The 21,509-nt window shown below is 42.8% G+C and overlaps 3 protein-coding genes across 3 annotated transcripts; all 3 read left to right on the top strand.

Annotated features, from left to right (window-relative positions):
- The first annotated feature begins 308 nt into the window (after positions 1-308).
- Positions 309-6,382, top strand: LOC101774953 (exocyst complex component EXO70A1). Its single transcript, XM_004959941.3, has 12 exons — positions 309-761; positions 835-930; positions 2,297-2,502; positions 2,595-2,840; positions 2,977-3,115; positions 3,190-3,402; positions 4,023-4,228; positions 4,643-4,843; positions 4,924-5,023; positions 5,490-5,599; positions 5,684-5,830; positions 5,981-6,382. The coding sequence occupies exons 1-12, from the start codon at positions 621-623 to the stop codon at positions 6,087-6,089; spliced, it is 1,914 nt and encodes a 637-aa protein (XP_004959998.1). The 5' UTR covers positions 309-620; the 3' UTR covers positions 6,090-6,382.
- A 130-nt stretch (positions 6,383-6,512) lies between these two features.
- LOC101770815 (exocyst complex component EXO70A1) lies at positions 6,513-11,682 on the top strand. Its single transcript, XM_012844415.3, has 12 exons — positions 6,513-6,972; positions 7,046-7,141; positions 8,335-8,540; positions 8,639-8,884; positions 8,970-9,108; positions 9,192-9,404; positions 9,618-9,823; positions 9,916-10,116; positions 10,195-10,294; positions 10,396-10,523; positions 10,619-10,765; positions 11,368-11,682. The coding sequence occupies exons 1-12, from the start codon at positions 6,796-6,798 to the stop codon at positions 11,483-11,485; spliced, it is 1,977 nt and encodes a 658-aa protein (XP_012699869.2). The 5' UTR covers positions 6,513-6,795; the 3' UTR covers positions 11,486-11,682.
- Positions 11,683-18,657: 6,975 nt separating this feature from the next.
- Positions 18,658-20,092, top strand: LOC101775359 (NDR1/HIN1-like protein 12). The gene is made up of 2 exons (XM_012844269.3): positions 18,658-19,729; positions 19,851-20,092. Exon 1 carries the CDS (start codon positions 19,019-19,021, stop codon positions 19,676-19,678), a length of 660 nt encoding a protein of 219 aa, XP_012699723.1. The 5' UTR covers positions 18,658-19,018; the 3' UTR covers positions 19,679-19,729; positions 19,851-20,092.
- The last annotated feature ends 1,417 nt before the right edge of the window (positions 20,093-21,509 follow it).

A 21,509-nucleotide genomic window follows, 5' to 3' on the forward strand; every position in this document is an offset into this window, starting at 1 on the left:
GATCCTTGCTTTGGGGGATGGTTTACTTAGCAACAGAAGAGAAACGAGACCTAATAAGAAGGACATTAAAGGAGGAATTTCTAGATTGACAAGTGTATGTTTATCTCCTCTCTTTGGGTAAGCATTGACAATGTATGTATAAACTCTAAAAGGTTGCATTTGTAACCCATTTCTGGAAGCGAGCATCCAAGAGCGGTGGCTCGAATATTCTGCAGGCGGTCCAAGCTGGACAGCCGCCGCAGCAGGTCAGCAGCCCACGCCCACGCCCCCACCCCCACCCCCAAGCGACTGTCCCGTTCCGTTCCGCCCTCCTCTGCACTCTGCAGCGCAGCGGTTCCGTTCTGCTCACTTTATTTCGGCAACGCACGCAATAATCACCTGCTCCGCCTCGCTTGGCTTCCTCCGGTGGCGGTGGGGTCCTCCTCCTCCTCCATCCACCCTGTCCCTGTCTGCCTCTGCGGCTCTGCTCAACCAAACCGGCGAACCGCTCCTCCTCTCCCCCTCTTCCAGATCCACCTCTCCTCCTCCGAACCATCTGGGGATTCCGGACTTGGGCCGGGGACGACGAGCGCGACCAGCACCCGCACGGCGAGGTGGCGGCGTCTAGGCGCGCGGGCGAGATGGAGAGCCTGGCGCAGCGCGCAGCGCTGCTGCGGGAGTCCCTGCAGAAGAGCCAGCAGGTCACGGACGCCGTCGTCTCCATCCTCGGCTCCTTCGACAGCCGCCTCTCCGCTCTCGACTCCGCTATGCGCCCCATCCAGGTCCGCCTCCTCTTCTTAATCTTCTTAATCTCATAGCGGTCCCGCTGATGCTGTCGCTGTTTGGGCGGCGCAGGTGAGGACGCACGCCGTGCGGACAGCACACGAGAACATCGACCGCACGCTGCGCTCCGCGGATGTCATCCTCACTCAGTTCGATCGGACTCGAGAGGTGCTTGCTGCTCCTAACTTCAATTCCATGCTCCTCGTGTGTTTTTCATATTATTCGTAATCCTCACATAGTCAGAATTGTAGCTTAATTTAGCATAACAGTAGGGAGCGTGCAGTTTTTTCCCCCCTTCGAATTTCGAAACGGAGGGAGCATGCAGTCGGTTGTGAACCTGTTTCTGAACGTATTTGGACATGGGGTGTATATTTAGTTACAAGCCTGAACTACTGCTTGTCCCTCCCAATGCGGAGCCCTTCCTTTAACGTATTCCTGGTTCGACATTTGTACTGCTGTGTCCGAGGATTGCTGGAGCATAGGTAGGCTCCCGTTTGAGTGCTTAGTGTAGGAGATGCTTCCATTTTAGCTGAAGCCGGAGCTTATTATGTAAGGGCATGTACAATGCAAGGATGCTTATATATGCACTTAAAGAGAGAGAGAGAATGGTAAAGAATTTGCATACAACTCCCGGACCCAACCTACAATAGAAACAATCAGAAACTCCTTGGTAATATTCAGGTACTATGCTGAAACTGTTCCATGTGTCCGTTACATCCATTGCTGCATGAAAAAATGGCAACCACCTGCTAGCGCCCAACTAAGAGTTCCCGCTATACATGACCTCAGCAGACTAGTGGCATGTGTTATCCCAAAATATATTCTCTCCTCTCCCAAGGTTAATATCTTGTTGTTCAGATATCTTCGAGTAGTTAGTTTGGAAATTAAATTGTACTGAATTTGGTACTTTCAGTTATGCCACGCTATTGGTAGCCAACTTTGCATAACTGTCTGTCAATGGTTTTGCTTTGTTGGACCCAGCAATCTTTCCTTCTCTAGCCAAGGGATTTTCTTTGGTACCACTCCTTGAGGAAAATTAACGAACCGTAAGTAGTTACCTATACCTGATGCATGTATTTGAAGCATAGCTAATTGCTATATGTTCATTTGTTCCTAGTCATCATGTACCGTTTTTGCTTTAAGATTTGAAATTCTTTCCTTAGAAGCAGCAGTAAAGGGGTTTCTTTGTTGGGGTACAGTGTGTTAAGTGTGACTATTTGAAGTGCACCATTATACCAACTAAATCCCATATTGTGAAAACAATAACAATGTTGCAAAAGTACATTTTTGTTTTTAAAAATTACTGAAATGTTCAATGATTTGCATTGATGATGCCTTATTATTTTGTGTTAAGGATTGATTATAATAGATTTGGTAACAATGACAATTGAATGCGTTTTCCATTTCAATGGAGCCTGAAATAGTTAAAATCATTGATAGCAAGTCTTGAGAGAAAAAAAAATGTTCTTTCCTTTCCCAGTGATGGGTTGCCTTTTGGGATTATATGGCCTTGACTGACTTGTTATATGTACAGGCAGAGCGTGAAATACAGAAGGGGCCGCATGAGAACCTTCAAGGTTTTCTAGATGCAGTTGATCGGTTGAGAAGTATCGAGCGTTTCTTTAGCTCAAATAGGAGTTACCGGAGTAGTGATGGGGTGCTCAACCATGTGAATGCCCTCCTTTCTAAGGCCCTTGTGAAGATGGAGGGAGAATTTCAGAACCAATTGTCCCAGCGCAGGTTTGTGTCTCATCATTAATTTAAGTTTGTATTTTCCCTACCTTAAACATCACCTAACCCCTTGCATTGTGCACTCTCGGAAATAATTTCAGCAAACCTATGGAACCTGATCGGCTTTTTGACTGTCTTCCAAGTACACTTCGACCGTCGTCTGAATCTCAGCCTGAAGGTGGGAAAAACCCATCAACTGGTTCACAGTCTGATAATCAGCAGAACTCAGAGGCTGCTGTATACAGTCCTCCTGCTCTTATTGAGCCAAAGTTTGTTCCATTACTCTCTAAATTAGCACAACAGTTGGTTCAAGCTGGATGCCAGCAGCAATGCTCAGAAATATACAGGTACAAGAGTTACAGTGAAAACCTTGCATTTCTTTAGTCATCTCTTCTTATTTCCGTGTGCCCATTTACCAAGAGATGTTGTTATAGTTATGCTCTATGGAGTGACTTGCTGAAGCATATTCTCCCTCGTGTGCAGCGAAGCTCGTGCTTCAGCATTAGAGTCAAGTTTGAAGAACTTGGGTGTTGAAAAACTGAGCAAAGATGAAGTGCAGAAAATGCCTTGGGAAATTTTGGAGTCTAAAATAGGAAATTGGATTCATTTCATGCGAATTGCTGTAAGAAAAATCTTCCTCTCAGATCTTCTGTTATGGTATAGCATTCCTCTAGTGACATTTGCCTCTGCAAACAGGTCAAACTTCTTTTTGCTGGGGAGCGCCAGCTTTGCGACCAAGTTTTTGAATGCAGTCAATCTTTGAGGGATAAGTGCTTTGCTGCAATAACAAAAAACAGTTTGGCTACACTACTCAGTTTTGGAGAGGCAATTGCTATGAGTAAACGATCACCGGAGAAACTTTTTGTTCTGCTAGACATGTACGAGATAATGTGTGAACTTCAAACAGAGGTAAACCTCTCGTTCTGATCATAGCTGCATTGCTAACCACTTCTCTTGTGTGCACACTGATGCCAGTATAATTTGCATGCTGAACTTATATTCAGCATCCATTTGTGCTGACCTGAATGTTAGAACCCTTTGGCTGTCTCATAACTTTTGATCATCAGACATCCTGGAGTACCTGTTTTGAGAGCTTGGTCCACTTGTGTTGTCAACATTTCTGTCTCATAACTTTTGATCATCAGACATCCTGGAGTACCTGTTTTGAGAGCTTGGTCCACTTGTGTTGTTAACATTTCAGCTGTAAACCACTGCTGCATATTCTTATACTAAAACTACAAGTTTCTGTTGTACATAATTAAGTAATAGGAGTTGTATATCACAGTTAAAGTTTGGCACCATATTTTCTGTTAGTCATGTGTTAGCCCATGCCAAACTTTTACCCAAAATTGATTTGACTGTCCTTAGGAGTTTGGGCTTCTGTCTTGTAGGAAATGTGGAGCTTGTATTTTTTCTATTTAATTTACATTTATTTTGATATGTAAAAAATGTAAATCTACTTTAGCTTGGAGATTTTTTTTTTGTATGGAATGGATTTAAAGATTCATCTTGTTGAATTGAATTTGTAGATTGACACCATCTTTGTTGGAGAATCATGCTCTCAAATGCGTGATTCTGCACTGAGTTTGACGAAATGCTTAGCGCAAACAGCGCAGAAGACTTTCAGTGATTTTGAAGAAGCGGTTGAAAAGGATGCAACCAAGAATATACATACTGATGGAACAGTGCATCCTTTAACGAGCTATGTGATCAACTATGTTAAATTTTTATTTGAGTAAGTCTCTGTTCATATTCATATGTTGCCGTAAACGACTAGGTGTATGAGATTGTCTGTATTATCATGTGCCCTTCTTTTTTTGAATTATCCACTGGCTTGCCTATAGCCTTCCCAATATAAAAGAACTAAAAGAATTTTTGTAGATTGACACCATGAACCAGATTTTTAATTTCACTGGACTGTTTTCACAACCAGAACTAAAAGATGTCATTCATTTGTAGCCCTGTAGTAGTGGGTGAATTTCTTATGCCCCACTCTTGCGAGGATCCTTTTCGCATAAATTACAGATGTTTTGCATATTAAATGCCCCCTTCAGAATTGTCCTAGCTTATAATGTTACGTCAGAAGGCATTAGTAGCATTTGATTTGATACACCCCTGAATTGACAACCACCTGCTAATATCTGTGCAGCTACCAGTCAACTCTAAAGCAGCTTTTCCAGGAGTTCAAAAAGGAAGATGGAACAGGTTCTGAGTTGGCAGCTGTGACCATGAAAATCATGCAAGCTTTACAAAATAATTTGGATGCAAAAGCAAAGCAATACAAGGATCCTGCTTTGATGCACATATTTTTGATGAACAACATTCACTACATTGTCAAATCTGTCCGCAGGTATGTTCTTGTGAAGTAATGCAGGAAAGAAAGTTACAATAGTGTGTGCACAATCTTATTCTGTCTTTTCTACCACCCAGATCAGAAGCCAAGGATTTGTTGGGCGATGATTGGATTCAAAGGCATCGAAGGATTGTACAGCAAAATGCAAATCAGTATAGAAGGATTGCTTGGTCAAAGGTTTGCTCTCTTTCTCTGCTTAAAACTCAGTGATTATTTTTCATGCACACTCATATATTTTGTTCAAGGCTTATTCGACCTAAATAGATATTCTCGTTGCCTATACCAGTCCACTCCAAGCACATCGAAGCATCCAGTATTCATGTTGCCACCAAGTCCATAGTAGATAAGTAGGCTTCCAGAGACATCAGTGGCCATAATATTACCACTCCTATAGATGTATAGCATGGGGATTCATGTTGGCCTGTAGCATCTAATATTTGTTACTGGGTAGGTTATGTTTAGGGACAGGATTATATAGGATGGAGGGTTTTCTAAAGAAAAGGGCAATACAACTAATTTCTCAACATTGCTTGAACCACAGCTTGATCTTTTAGGGTGTGCAATGTGATAATAATACTTGGAAAATGAAACCAGTAGGTATGTCTATGTGCATAACCTTATTTTATTTAATCCAATGTTGCAGGTGTTGCAATGCCTCTCTGGTCAAGGTTTGACTTCATCAGGAGGTAGTGGTCAAGTAGGGAGTGAGGGTGGCAATAGCAGTGGAGCTTCAAGAGCAGCTGTCAAGGAGAGGTTAGTCTGATATACTTACTACTTTTGTTTGGTTTCTTGTACAATTTCTGAAGCATTGTACTTCCTTTCCCGTGGTGCTATCAGATTCAGGTCTTTCAATGTGTTATTTGAAGAGATCTATCAGAAGCAATGTAGCTGGTCGGTTCCAGATACCGAGTTGCGCGAGTCACTTAGACTTGCGGTTGCTGAAATTCTGTTGCCTGCGTACAGATCTTTCATAAAGCGCTTTGGGTATGCTTCTTTGATGCCACATCACATGAAAATAATGAAAGTTGTATGGACCTAGGAATTAGCTATTCTTTCTCAAAATTTCCTCCAACTCCAAGCATTGCTCTCAGTTCATGTTCACCGTGCTCACAAATTAACCTGCTGGGTCTGCAGGCCACTCATTGAGAACAGCAAAGCGCCTGGAAAATACGTCAAGCACACGCCCGAGCAACTGGAGCTGCTGCTTGGCAATTTGTTTGAGGGGAAACAAGAACGTGCTTGATAGATTCTCGCTGCCTATCATACCTCAACAAGGACGTGATGGCGTTCTATGTAAATTGGAGCCTCCTGTTAGCATTGATTGTGATCTAGCCATGGGAGTCAAACAGCTGCTATGCGCACCGTTCCTTGTTTCGGTGCATGATTTGTACAGAATGTATGTCAGTTATGTCCTGGGTCGATCTGGTAGGTTCTAGGATTTTTTTTTTGGACATTTGAGTTCTTAGCAGTGCGCAAAGAATCCGACTGGCAATGCTGACGCGTTAATTGAATGCATCATTGAGATTTAGTTCGGCATATTTGTCAATTTGTGCGTGTGGGCACGTGGATCGTGTTGAAGGTTCGTGGCTGTTCTGTTACGATTTGCTTTGCTAGATGGGAACCGTAGGGAATTTCTGCGAAGATTTTCTGTGTTGTTATGGGATAGGTTCATGGGATATTGGACGGTCCGATGACCGATGGACGGACGGAAAGGTCGAGTACCCCTGTTGATTCATTCTGTTCGCCGAGAAAAGTTGACCCAATTGTATTCGCCCTTTTCTTTTTCGTGCTGAGCTTAGTCCCCTGACCTTGCATTTGAAATATCTCCCCTTTTTTACTTATCTTGATGGTCTAGTTACTTGCAGCCTATGGTAAGGTAGTATGAGGGTTGTCTTTGCCTTGTCCAACCTGCTGGTGCTGGCAAGCGAAGACCTTGAGCGGGCGGAGAGATGGAGCGGCGGCGAGCGGCAGCAACGGAGGAGGAGGAGGCCATACTACGTGACAAGGCAAACCTCCTGCGAGAGTCGATGCGGAGGAGCGAGATCATCCAGCGGTGCGCGGCCGCGGCGGTCACTTCCATCACCACCCGCATGGCCGCCATTGACGACGCCGTGCGCCCGGCTGAGGTTCCTTCCTTGTCGTCTTTTTATATACCTACCTCTCGCCACTAGCCCAATGGTCACGAGCTGATTGGTGCAGGCGAGGACGTACGACGCGTGCAGGGTTCACGACAACGTCCGGCGGAGCCTCAGGGCAGTCGACCCCATCGTTCGCCGCCTCGACCTTGTGCAAGAGGTTCGTTTCCCTCCTTCACCACCCCTGGACCCTGGTCTTCTGCAGCAACAGCGTTCGCATCACGTCTTCCTCTTCCTGTGTAGCAAACGCCTTTGTCCACAACAGGGGAACTTTGTAGAGTTGCTTTCCTGCATACATTTTCTAGAGCACGAAATTTCGTAGAATCACACAGCTTATAAAATTCAAGCAGAGGTCTAGGTCAGAAAGGTGTCCGCCAGTCCAACCAAATTTCCTTTTCTTCCTTTTGGTGCCGATCCACCCAAACCATATTACGTAAGTAGCCCTAATACAAGGTTACAGCCCATTTTAGTGTGGCCACTCGAGGCCCAGGTATGTAAGCCCAATACTGCTGCGAGGCCGTGGTGCTAGGCCCACTTTCCAGTCTCCTCTCCTCCATGGGTTGTCCGTGGTGCAATGGGTCCAAACTGATTCTCTCCGGGTCCGGGGAGAGGCAGAGCCGACACAGCGAGGCGAGTAACTTGCTCCCTACTGCAATGCTACATTGCTACCCCAACGCTGCCTCTGTTACTGTGTTTTGGTTGTCAATTTGTGCGCACTTTCGTGTTTCCATTCGCGCCCACTAATTTCGATGCCTATCGCACTTTATTTTTAGATACATATAGTTTGAACTGCATCTTTGCATTAAACTCGATAAGATGCTCAACCTCCTCCAATGCGAGAATGCGCTGTGCCACCGTTTTGGCACCCACTTCAATTCAGGTTTTCAGATTCTGCGAGAATTCATCAGAAATTCAGGTTACCTTTTGTGACGCGACAAGTTCTCTGACGCTTCTGGCTAGCTCCTGTCTCATCTAGGTCGTAGCAAGCAGATGCGATTGCTCTATCTTATTTCAAAACCGTAGCTTCGTTTGGTTTTGTTTTGTCTGGCACCTTTCTAATTTCCACGATGAAATTGGGGGTTTGCCTCCGTTTTCACAAAGCCTTATGATGTTTTCAACTAGAATCTAATCTAAGTATTTGTTGGGTTGGAGATTGATGGATGGCTTCCAAATTGATGGGTGTCATTTATGGAAGTTCACGATGGGGCAACTGATATTTTCCTAGGGCAATACTATGAGACAACTGATGTTACCACTATCTCCCCAGACTAGAATTGCGCTTCTTACTGCCATGTATGCGCTGTCACCTTTCATATTTTAATGCTAGCTTTTCATTGCACTTGAAGTTTACAGGCAGAGAGTGTGGTACTGAACAGACCAAGCAAGGATCTTGGTGCCTATCTTCACGCGGTTGATAAGTTGAGAAGCGTTGAGTGCTTCTTCAATTCAAAAAGAAGCTACAGAACTAGTGATAGCGTGCTCAAACATGTCAATGAATTGCTTTCTAAAGCAGCTGTAGGGTTGGAAAATGAGTTCCACAGGCTCTTATCGAGATGCAGGTTCTGTTCTGCGTCCATTATACGTCCATGCTTATAATATTTTGGTGAGGCATTTCTTGCTCTTTTATTGACTCATTTTCTGTGACGATCTGTTACAGTAAACCTGTTGAACTGGAGTGTCTTTTCAACTCTCTTCCATGTCTAAGCCAGAGGGTGTCAAGTGAGAACATTTTTGGTGGTAGCATAAATTCCTCATCTAAAGATTCTTCTGTCGGCCAGATAAATGTGCATGGTGCATACACTCTTCCCAGGCTCATTGATTCCCGCTGCATTCCTCTGCTCTCAAAGTTGGTCGAGAAATCAGTTCAGCTTGGCCACCATCAGCAATTTCTAAAGATATACAGGTCAAAGCCTCTTTAAGCTCGAAACCACTTGTGATTTCTCTGTTTCCAGCTTGGCATGTTCAAAATATTTTTCCCCATTCCTCAGAGATGTTCGTGGCTCAACTTTGGAACTGAACATTAAATCCTTGGGAGTTGAATATGTTACAGCCAAAGAAATGCAGATCGTGCAGGCTGAGACCTTGGATGCTGAAATTGCTCAGTGGATGCAATTTTACCGAATTGGGGTGAGGCTGTCGAATCCTGACAACCTGGTACTGTAAACTTCTGTTTGTTAATAGTATTTCATATTTGACGATATATTGAACAGGTAAAGTTGCTTTTTGCTGCTGAACGCAAACTGTGTGATCAAATCTTTGAAGGAAAGCATGCATTGAAGGATCATTGTTTTGCTCAACTAACGGCAAAAAGTCTATCAATTCTACTTAGCTTTGGCGACGCTGTTGCTAAATCCCAAGGATCACCAGAAAAACTATTCGTGCTGCTTGATATGTTTGAGGCAACATTGGAACTTCAATCAGATGTGAGGTTTCTAGAGAAGATTTGCAGCTTCTAATTACCCTTAACTGTTGCACTCAATGCTGTCAATAACACAATTTAAGTTCTTTAATGCACTTAGTATTTCTGTCAGATAATAAGTTGCATGCAGTGCACATCATGCATAATGTATACTTGCTAAGTGACTTTATCTTTTCGTGAAATTAACTAATTATTATTCCTATGTTTGCTATATTAGGTTGAGATGCTCTTTGAGGGACATGCATGCTCTGAAAACCGGAAATCCGCACTTGGTTTGACGAAAAGCTTAGCACAAACTGCAGAAAGAACTTTCAGCAACTTCAAAGGAAACATTTTGAGGGACTCACCAAATAGTACTACTGCCGATGGAGCTGTGCATCGTCTTACCAGCTATGTCATTAATTATGTAAAGCTTCTTTTTGAGTAAGTGAATGGGCTGCATCATTTTATTTCTTCAATATGGTCTCCAGTACCAATAACAGCAGCCTGAACTAATTGCTATGAAATATATGCAGCTATCAGTCATCACTCAAGCAGATATTCAAAACGCATGTTACTGAAGATGGGACAAATTCTGATCTGGTCTCTCAAATCGTGGATGTTGTACATGCTCTGGAGACCAACCTTGAGGCCAAATCAAAGCAATACGAGAATCATTGTCTGGCGCACCTATTTTTAATGAATAATATCCAATATATCATCAGGTCTATATGCAGGTATGGATATAACATTGGGGAAGCTATGTGATCTCGACATCTTGTTGATTGGATACAATAAACATTTTCTTATTTCAGATCTGAAGTTAAGGAGTTTTTTGCTGATGATTGGATTCAAAGGCGCCGACGGATTGTGCAGCAACATGCTACTCAGTACAGGAGAATTTCTTGGAGAAAGGTCTGATCACCAAAATAACAGCCTTTACTAAACCATTAGGTTAGCATCTCCGGCTGTTTTCTTGTGTAACATTGTTTGCCATCAACTTTTCCCAACCACAGGCATTGGACTTTCTCTCAGTTAGAGGTATAACTTCATCATTAAGTTCTACTGTAGAGAGTACTCAAGGAAGCATGCCAACCATCGGATCTAATAGCAGTACAACCTCCAAATCTGTCGTCAAAGAAAGGTTCGAATTAAATTTCAAAGATTCAACATGTTATATACTTTGTTATAGTGTTTCATCTTTTTTTCATAATGGAGTTTATTTCCCATCATTATCAGATTCCGGTCTTTCACCATGCAATTTGAAGAGGTTTGCCAGACACAGATAAACTGGGTTGTCCCTGACAGAGAGTTGAGAGATAACCTTATTCTTGCTATTGCTGAAATTCTCATACCTGCTTACAGAGAGTTCCTGAAACGCTTTGGGTATCTTTCCATTTCACAATACACATTGCTTTTTTTTCTACTGTTTGTTATTGTCCTATCGAGTTTCTCAAAGATTGTTTTTTCTAATCATGAGTGTGTGAATGACGGTTGTTTTCTAGGTTCTTTGTACCCCTGTACTGTTTTAGACCTTTGTCCTCTTTATTTTGCTATATAATATATATTTCTGTAGGGTTCTCTCCTACTGTTCTAAAAAAATGAGAGAGTGAACGACATGAGTACCTGAATTCATTACCAATTTGGACATTAGTCTGGTTCATGATCATGTTTCGTGTAAACACTGCTGCTATTTGCATTCTCAGTCTACCAAAGACCATATCAGTGTTGTGCCAGCTGAACTTGTATAATGCTAGACCAAGCAGTTTTAAAAAAAATCATTGGAAATCATCATTCATCTAAAAGATTTTCTTATACTTTTAAAGAAACATATCAGCTCGTTCATGTTCATCCTCTTCATAAAAACTTCAGAAGTTTTGTGATTCCTTGTACATGTCATGCAATTCCATTGGGAGAGTCAAATCGCATAAAAGTTTCTCCTATCTTTGGATCATATTATTGCCACTATTGACTCTTCTTTTCATCAGGCCACTTGTTGGGAGCAGCCGTAACCCATCAAAATATATAAAGTACAATCCAGATGAGCTTGAAGAAGCACTTGGTAATCTATTTGCAAAGAAATTACTGATCGAAAAGCAATTTTGATTGGGCCAAGCATCCTGACCAGCTGCAAGTTAAGGCCTCTTGTAAAATATATATGTTCGATATACTTGGATGATAATGGTGCTTCTAGTACTAGGAATCTTTTGAACAGAATTCTATTTCACTCTGCTACAAGCCCTGTAAAAATACACAGTTTTGGTTCTATTTTTTATTATATTCTAATGTACTTGTTTACTGAATTCCCTTTTCACAAATTTACATTGAGTTCAATAAGTCATATGGTTTTTTTTCACTTGTGAATAAATTTTGGGAGTAATTTAAGGAATGACCTATCTTGAACTACTAGTTTCCAAACACTGTTCCACTTATGTTACTTAAACCTATCTTACCGTCCTGCATGTTTTCATTGTATTTTTTGTAACGAAATGTTTGCAAACATTTTAGCGTTGATTTTTAAAGTTTTTCTAAATGAGTCGTACGTGTTGGCTAGGACCAGGGTTAGAAGAAAATTAATTCCCATTGCCATTTTAATATATAGCAGTAGGTATCTCCCCCTTTATTCTTGTCCTTTTTAGCATCATATGCCATTAGTTTCTCTTTGCTACTTGTGAATCAATAAACTTTCACTTTCTTATAGATATATGATTCTTCTCCTTTTCATAAACTATTTGTGAAGATTATAGACCTTAATGTACAAGAACTGAATCCTAAAATTTTACTTATTGCCTTTATGATCAGTGATAACATTGTGGGTGAGAATCCATGCACAGAATCAAAAAGGTGACAACTTCGGCTTCAGGGTCTTTCTGATGCACTTTCTTTTCTTGTACGAAAATATGCTTTGGCATCTCAGATGTCTTTTTAATGCTTTGGCGTACTTTCTTTGGTTTTCATGCAAACTCTGATCTGTAGCTTTTTTATACCAAAAGATGAGCTTTACAATTTCTTTCGGTATTCTTTTTTAGGCTTGGATTCTTTTTCTTAATTTGCTATTCATGTGCTGCGTTAGTTGATTTTCCTGTAACTTCAGTTTAAGTTGATTTCTGATGTCCCGTCAGTTGAACCCAAGGATTTTTTTTCCTCAAAAAATGCAGGAGAGAAGTACAAAGGGTGAGGTTAAAACAACTCCCCTCCCAAACACACCCCACCCGCACCCGAGGACTTTACATTTAGGTCCCCATTGGTTGGGCTTTCCAACTTGCAAAAGTCAAAAGCTAACTAAAGGACCTGAAAGCCACAGATACTATAGACCAAAATTTTCTTTTGCTCTAATACAAAACCAAAAGCATCTTCTCCCTACTTTCAGCTGCTTTTGGGCAAAAAAATTACTCAACTACCACGGGTTATGATGATACCGATTCGTTTTCGCGTTCTATTTCCGTCCGACTCCCGCACCAAACGCACCCGTCCGACTTCCGCACCAGGTGCCCCCACCCGACCACCGCCCTAGCCACCCGCCGCTCGCCGCCCGCTACCTGTCGCACCTTACCGTCGCCCGCCCCACTCGACCTCCGTTCGCCGCCAAATCTGCTCCGAGGTACATCTCTGACTGCTAGTCTCTACCTACGGATTGACCTCAACCAACAATGTTTCATCTACTGAGTCATTAGTGATGTTCTTGTGGATTGTCGGAGGACCACAATCATTTTCACAAGCTGAAAATCGTTTCACACGGTCACTTTGGACAGTTCACAACAAGTTTCACGAAGTGTTGAAGTGTTTGCGCAAGTTAGCTAAGGACAACATTAAGTCAAGAGATCCTACTTTTTCTACGGAGCATGAAAGGGTGAGAGAGGACTGTTTTTTGCTATACTTTAAAGGCGCAATTGGAGTAATAGATAGTTCACATGTTCCAATGGTAGTGCTAGTGGACGTAGTGGTTAACCACACATGCCGTCATGGATATACATCTCAAAATGTGCTAGCTATTTGTGACTTTGACATAAGGTTCACCTTTGCGGTTGCCAGTTGGCCGGGTTCTGCACATGACACGCGTATCCTCAATCATGCATTGGTAAATTTTCCTTCATTTCCCGTACCTCCTAAAGGTATACATGGTTCCTTCATCAAGTTAGCAATACTTGTATTATTGTGTACCTTACTAACTTGGTTTTGTAGAAAAATATTATCTTGTGGACTCGGGTTACCCAAACCGAATTGGGTACCTTGCTCCTTTCAAAGGAATCACATACCATATACCAGAATTTTGGTATTGTTCAGGGCCTCTTCAAGGAAAGTACGAGATGTTCAATTTCTTGCATTCATCTCTTCGTAATGTCAGTGGAAGGTCTTTTGGAGTCTTAAAGCAGAAGTGGCGTATTTTGAAGGGCATGCCAAGTTTCTCACCTCGTACTCAGAAGCATATCATTATGGCTTGTCTTGCATTGCATAATTTCATCCGTGACAGCAATTTGTGTGATAAGGAGTTCGAGAGATATGATGTTGATGAGGAGTACTTGGTACAACATACAAGTGGCACGCTACAAACACAAGGAGATGAGAGTGACGATGTGGAGAATGAGGATACCATGAATACCATTCGTATTAGGATATCTGATATTTTGGTTAGTGCGAGAGGAGGACAGTTATGTTGAGGGATGGCATCATTGTATAAGCTTTTTGATGGATATTGTTCTATTTATATGGACCAATCACTTTGATGGATGAAAAATATAGAAAATTTATTTTTTTCCTTTCTAAAATAGTCATTTACGTGCGAATTAGTGAACACATTATTTTGTTACGAGCAATTTACATATAAACAGACCCTCGGACCTTTAGAGGCATTACAGGTATTTATTACACAGCCTACAGTTTCACAGCTGCTCTAACCAAACGGCCTTCTACTTTTCCCACAGCTATTTTTTTACAACCCACAGCTCATAACAGCTTTTCTAAAAACCACACCCCAACCAGTCAAGACCTTGCATTCGCGCCACTCTACCACCAAGAACAACCAAACAAAACTAAGACCACCTAAAGTTCCAAGGCCAGCAACCTGACAAGGAGCTTATGTAACCGCAGAGGCCGCTACCGGACACCACAAGTTGCTCTCGTTAGCCACAGATTGCCGCAGAACCTGGACGTTAGGCCAAGGAATTAGAGAAATGATTGCTTATATTCAGCTGTGGCATCCTCAGTGTTATTTGGTTGGACAACGACTTCGCTGATCCATTCAAAGCTTGATCCAGTGGTCAAGAAAACCTCCTATCCTCCTGCGTGTAGGGAGCATCTTATGTTGTTTGTATTCTCCTGTTCATTTCTAGATCTGGAATTGACAGCAGGCAAGCAGTTTGGGTCTGACAGAGACTGGTATAAAAGGGTGCTTTTTTAGATGAAAAAGGATAGCTTTTCATTAGTTGCGATATCACAGTTAATGGAGCGCGTCGAAGAGCTGTCGTGATCATTGCCTTTTATATGCGTGATTATACTCAACGGATGGAATATGGTTGTCCATTTCGTCTTTAATTTTATTTCACATGTTGTTCTATAAAATCGAACACATAGCTTTTCAATCTTCTTGTGGTAAAACCCTTTTTTAAGGCAGGAGTATATTTGACGGCATGTGAAACTAATTGGATCTTAGGCTTCAGGCTTCAAGAAGCCTCCAGTAAAGTCACCTAGGATTCCTAGGTGGACACTCTAAAAAAGAGAGAAATTCTAGAAATTCTCACAAAAAAGCAAAACATCCGACCATCAATCGATAGATTCAAATCATCATGGCCATTGGATCTATTATGTTTTCTAAAAAATTACCCACCTATACCATTATGAAAATAGCCTAAAGTAAACCCCTAAATCTATATATAAATTACCCACCTCTCCATTATATAAAATAAACTAAATTAACCCCCTCATCTTCATCAAAGTTACCCACTTATGCCATTATTAACAATATTTAAAATAATCCTCTAATTTGCAACTGAATTGCCTACCACTATTACTTGAAAAACCTAAAGTAACCCCTTAAATTTGCATCTATATTAACCACACATGCCATTATTAAAAATAACATGAGGTAACTCTACGTTTGAATCAAATAACCTTAATTAAAATATATAGCAATATATGATTCTAAATCGTCTATATCTTACACTATTGTTATATGATATAATAATTAAGATCTATACGTGTGATGTGTATCACCATTTATGAGGATATAAAGTGATGAGAATATAGATTTCTATGCTAAAATTGTATCTCAAACTTAAGGTTCATTAAACAAATTCAAGCGCATACCTGCTATGCAAAGTGAAAAGTTAAAGATTATAAATGTGGGTAAAAATATTATAGAATAATTACTAACTAAAATCTATCACAATTGGATGAAGATATTAAGTATATATCTACATAAGTATTGTGTGTTCGAATATTTAACAAACGAGAGCTAAATTATGGTAATAGTTTTTTAGCAGCGTAGTCTCATTTTTTTCCATTGGAGGCTCCGCATTAGTTCCCACGAGACAAGCCAGAAAAAAAAGACAAATTCTCATAAAAATTAAAAATGTCAAACACCAATCCTGTAAACTCTAATAATCATAGCCATTGATCTATTATATTTTCTAAAAAGTTACCCACCACTATCATGTGAAAATATTCAAAAATAAGTTCTAAGCCTATATTTCAATTACCGAGCTCAGCTATTATAAAAAATAATCTAAAGTAACCCCGTAACCTTCATCCAATTTACTAATACACATCATTATAAAGCATAACTTAAAATGTCATCCTAAAATTTTATCTATGTTATCCATGTACGTCGTTATTAAAAATAACCTAAAGTAAACACCTAAATCTTAATATAATTATCTTCATGTGCATCATACAGAAATGTCAAAAAGTAAACTAATATATGATTTTAAATTACCTATTATGTCATTGTTAATATAAAAATTCTTAGTTAAAGTATATACACATGATGAGTGCCACCATTTAGACCATTTATACATGTATGTGAGGAATCGATAAAAAATAATGATTTGTATGCTAAACATAATGTACGGAGGATTTAGGGTGTGATACAAAATGGAAAAAATATGAATATGGATGAAAAAGTGCATTGAGTAATTATTAATTAAAAATCAATCACAACTGGACAAAGATAGGTACATATCTATATAAGTATTATGTTGAAGTATTGAAAAATAAGAGAGTAGTAGGTAACTAATTTTAATTATTAGCTAGGAGTTTAATTTCTAAATAATTTTTAAATACAATAGCTTCTAAAAATATTAGCCCGTGCGGGAGCACGGGTTGATGGACTAGTGGTATTTAATTATACGTATCTGACCATTTCATGGTGCCTGTAGCTTTATATGGTGCTTATCCCATTAGAACATTGTTTAGTTGAGCGTGGTAGCTTTTGAGTTTCATGCTATGGAGTGTATAGGATACTTCACCAATGATAGGCTGGTCGACTTGAGAGCATAATTGAAATGTTGTACTAAGGCCAGGATAGGCGAGACCTAATTATTGTCAAGTACTTCGTTTCTTGTCAATTTGTTGGTGCCAGGATGAGATTGTCCATGAAACTTTTGTGACCTGGCATGTCATTTGAAAGCATTTAACCATGGAGAAAGTAGGTGATGCTGAGAATTCGTTCATCTTATTTTATTAATTCTGCAGATACTGAGAATGTGCGTATGAAATGGCCGGCAGGTTTGACTCCTGTTGGAAAAGGTAGCAGCTGCTGCTACAGGGGCAGCGAGCTCACGGATCTTATTCAGTAGTACTATTCATCGCCGAGCTCTAAAGAGCATGCAAACCACGAGGCAGGCCCAAATTTGAGCGCATTCAGATCGATTCTGGTAGCTACTTAGCTAGGTGAGTTGTCTGAAATCCTCAAGTTGGAATGGCATGTGCTCTCTCGCTATTTCCTAGCTGTACATCGATCGTGTTCCATGACTGAATTATGCTTCGAAGACTTTAGCCTATGCATCTGGTACGTGTAAGCTGCTTGTACCACGTATTTGATACAACTAATGGAGTGCTAGTACTAGTGGTGATGATACACGTTTGAGCTGGGACTGGGAGGGAGCTTATGGAGCCCATGGCCTAACATGGCTCCCCTCTGTACATTTGGACGCCATCTGATGTGCCAACAACCATGCATGCTCTCATCCTACTGAATCGGACGGGCAGAGGAGAAGCTTCCATCTCCCGTCGTGCACGGCGTCCATACCCTACTGACGTGTCCGGTCATCCTCTGCTACATGGGTCGTCGGTCTTGTTTGTTGTTTCATTATATGATTGTATTGTACTCGATCGATCGTATGGTTGTGATAGACGGGAGGGACCGCCTGCATTTTCTAAGCTGGATTTGTGGGCACACATGGATATGATAGAATCAGAAACATGGTTCTGATTTCTACCCCACCTAATATTCCAATTCTTCCATGCATCCTGAAACCCTTTGCCACCATGTACGGTTGTGTCTTTAACAATTTAATTTTGTAGCCCGATGGAGCATGTAATTTAATTTTGATCGTGCGCATGGTGGTGGATGCAATGGTGATCGAGTGCACAGGGATTTGGTGATGATCGGTCGGATCGGCTATGGCTACGGGAATTGAAGGATGGCTTTGGCATGGGATAGATGGATGGGGTTCGCCTCATCTGATGCCGACGCGCCACCGGCCGTCACCTTTTCCAAGTTGCCAAAGTTTCTTTACTGCTCCATCGACGGGCTCTCCCTGTTCCTATCTTGAGCACGTCTTGCTGCCCCTGTCGGTGATTAGTGCCCTTCAGCTCTTGGATGGAAAGAAGACTTGGTCCAATTTGCAGTGAAATGACAGTGCTCTTCAGCTCTTGGATGGGAACAAGACTTGGTTCAATTTGCAGGAATTATTGGCGCACGTCATGTGTGTGGACGTGGCACCAGAAGAGTAGTTTGATCAGATGACTCCCCACACTCAACGTCTCTCTTGCGGCAAGGCAACTTTACGTTGCTCCTCTTTTTCTCTCTCGATGGCTGCTTCCTCTATTTTATATGTCATCGAGGGAGCAAGAAAAGGCCTTCCTTTTGTTGGGCACTGGCCGATGCTTAACCACCTCCATCCTATGTTGGTTCTACTACAATTCTATATCATCAAATCCATCCTAGTTACTACTATCTAGGAAGAAGCTGCAATCAACAGAGAATTGAATTTCGAGACACAGCATTTGGCAGGGTTAGGCACTGTCGTTGCAGGTAGCAAGCAGTTGGGCACTGGCCGGTATAGTGGCAGTAGTTCTCCTGCCCCTGGGATGACCAACTCAATCTGTCAGTCAGTCAGTCGGGTCAGTCCTGGATCGATCACACACCCCGATGGTGATCGCCTCCTCAGTCCTCACTCCAACTAACCCCAATCACCCTCTGTAGCTGCCTCCTACTACCAACACCTTCTTGGCTTGCTTTGCAGCATATATACTCCTCCACCGCCCGCTGCCCAGAGCTCTCCTCCTCCGATCCATCCTCTGGTCATCCCTTTTCTTTTCTCTCCCATTCACAGAACACAGAAGCTCGCTCTGCTCTCTCTTCTCCATCCCTCAACCACAGCCTTTGCTAGAGAGGTGCCGCGCCCAAGAAGCAGAGCCATGACGGTGAAGGACTGCGGCGGGCACAAGGGTTGCGAGTGCGACCGCCACCGGTTGTACCGCAAGCTCTGCGGCGCCCTCCTGGCGTTCGTCCTGCTGGTCCTCTTCGTGGTGCTCATCGTGTGGCTGGTGCTCCGCCCCCATAAGCCCCGGTTCTACCTGCAGGACCTGTCGGTGCTGTGCCTCAACGTGACCCCGCCGGCGTCCACCTACCTCTTCACCACCATGCAGGCCACCGTCGCCGCCAGGAACGTCAACGACCGCGTCGGCGTCTACTACGACGAGGTGGACGTGTACGCGCAGTACAAGGACGTGGCCATCACCGTGCCCACGCGCCTCCCCGTCGGGTACCAGGGCCACGGCGACCAGTCCGTCTGGTCCCCGTTCCTGCAGTCCATGGACAGCGTCCAGCTCCCGCAGCCTCTCGCCGTCGCGCTCGCGCAGGACGAGACCGCCGGGTACGTCCTCATCGACGTCCGTGTCGACGGCTGGGTCCGGTGGAAGGTCGGCTCCTGGATCTCCGGCCACTACCACCTCCGCGTCAACTGCCCCGCGCTGCTCACCGTCAACGAGGGCAAGGGCAGCTACGGCGCCAACACCGGCGGCGGCACCGGATACTTCCGCTTCCAGCAGGCAGCCGCCTGCGCGGTCGACGTCTAGTTCGGTTGCTTCAATTCTTGTTTCGTCGTTGCTTGATTCCTCCTCCCTCCGGTACTTTTAGGACGTTCTCTCGATCCATCATCAGCTATTTTATTTGCACGAAATTCTCTCAAGTTAGTCCGTGCAGAAATGGATTTTACTGAAGCTTATTATTCGGTTGGCAAATGTGTAGGGATAGGCTGCGGTAAATTAAGCGAGGTAGTGATGATCGCTCCAATTCATGAGCTAGCTAGCTGGTTGGTTCGTTTGTTGGGATCTTTGAGTGGAAGGAAAGGGAAAGATTGATCGTCGAGGGAAAGAAGATGGAAGGATGATACGGAGCAAACGTCAAGGATGCTCTGTCTCCACCAATAATGATTATTGTGAATTGTTCATATATATATATATATATATGTGTTGATAATTTTTTTTTTTGTCTCAGTCTAGTTCAATTCCGATCCGTATGCGTTTTCCATGGTAGCTTTTCTATCGATCGATTCTTCGAAAAGGAAAGGAAAACGTTGGGCTTTCTTTTTCGTCGTGAATTGAAGGAGAAGCTACTGACTGAATCGATCAGCCCCTAGTCTTAGCTTGTGGTTGACAAAATTGACTTTTCTCTTGGATCGAACGATCAGCCCCTAGTCTTAGCTACGGCGGCGATGGTGATGGTGACGCTGGCTCTCTCCGCCGCGCGCGCGATGCTTGCTAGTATCTCTCTTCTCTTCTCTTCTCTTCTCTTGCCAGGAATTCCTCGCACGCAACGCAGTAGTACATACATGGCACTCGCTACAACTGACAAAGGAGTGCACGGTTGGTGAGTGCTACCAAATGCATGCTGCACGCGTGCTTTTGCTAGCAACTTCCACAGGAGTACTCTACAGGCGTAGAATTGCAGACTATCTAGTAGCAGAGTCAGCAGGTAGAAGCTGGGAACGGATATCAGTGTGCCATAGTGGATACTGCTACACACCTTTCTGTTGCAAGTCCCTTTGGTTCCTTCATCGCAGCAACTGCTCCGCCCTTGCATCGATCATGCCAAAGGACATAATAAAGTGGCTTTCAGGTTGGTTGTGGTTGCACTGCACACCACCAGCAGCCGCTCTGTGCAGGTGCGATATAATTCTGAGACAGAGAAAGCCTGCTGAATGCATTGATGCTAATGTGTATGATGTAGACAAATAAACAAGGTAATCACCAAGTTTCAGTAAGATAAGAATTTGCGCACACATGATCCATCATCCATAGCCCATAGGGGAAATAAAATGATGGTAAAATGCAGTGCTGGGAGGAGGAGTAGGAGGAAGAAAGTGCGGTGGAACGATCGGACCCTTTGCGTCGCTGAGATGCGCTGAAGGGTAGTACTAGCTAGAGGTGCGGTGCGGTGCGTGCTTGCAAAGGCCAAAGTGATTTTCGCGGCTTCCTTGCTGTTTCGCCAAAGCCAGGGAGGGAAGGTGGCCTGCTATTCCAAACCCGGCCTAACTTAGCTTGTAGACAGCAAAAGTATTAGCAACTGTAGGGTGAGTCTCGACGCCAGCACAACACGTGCATGATTGATCTCATCTCAGCGAATAATGTGAAGAAACCATTGGGCTAGCTAGCTAGTACAGGATCAGGATCACCATCCAACTTTTCGTCCCAACATTACAAAGAGGAAAAAGGAATGAGTGAGAGAACTCACATGGATGGATGGATGGATGATAGACGATCGTCTGCACGATGGAAATGAGCCAAGGAGACAATCAATCATCGTAAGGACGAGTTGGAAGCATCGAGTGGGGTTAGAGGAGCAGACAAGTTAGAAGATTCCTTGGATGCAGTTTTGCAAAGCATGTGCGTGTAAGCTTCTGCCGGA

Source organism: Setaria italica, chromosome III (assembly GCF_000263155.2).
Source record: "Setaria italica strain Yugu1 chromosome III, Setaria_italica_v2.0, whole genome shotgun sequence".
NCBI classification, from domain to species: domain Eukaryota; kingdom Viridiplantae; phylum Streptophyta; class Magnoliopsida; order Poales; family Poaceae; genus Setaria; species Setaria italica.

What these genes read in the sequence shown, in the direction of transcription:
- LOC101774953 (XM_004959941.3), top strand. Translation starts at nt 621, where the DNA reads ATGGAGAGCCTGGCGCAGCGCGCAGCGCTGCTGCGGGAGTCCCTGCAG. An exon ending in AACCAATTGTCCCAGCGCAG is followed by an intron (nt 2,503 to 2,594) that starts GTTTGTGTCTCA and finishes AAATAATTTCAG; the next exon opens with CAAACCTATGGAACCTGATC. An exon ending in ATTGTCAAATCTGTCCGCAG is followed by an intron (nt 4,844 to 4,923) that starts GTATGTTCTTGT and finishes TCTACCACCCAG; the next exon opens with ATCAGAAGCCAAGGATTTGT.
- LOC101770815 (XM_012844415.3), top strand. Translation starts at nt 6,796, where the DNA reads ATGGAGCGGCGGCGAGCGGCAGCAACGGAGGAGGAGGAGGCCATACTA. An exon ending in GCCTCGACCTTGTGCAAGAG is followed by an intron (nt 7,142 to 8,334) that starts GTTCGTTTCCCT and finishes TGAAGTTTACAG; the next exon opens with GCAGAGAGTGTGGTACTGAA. An exon ending in GGAGAATTTCTTGGAGAAAG is followed by an intron (nt 10,295 to 10,395) that starts GTCTGATCACCA and finishes TCCCAACCACAG; the next exon opens with GCATTGGACTTTCTCTCAGT.
- LOC101775359 (XM_012844269.3), top strand. Translation starts at nt 19,019, where the DNA reads ATGACGGTGAAGGACTGCGGCGGGCACAAGGGTTGCGAGTGCGACCGC.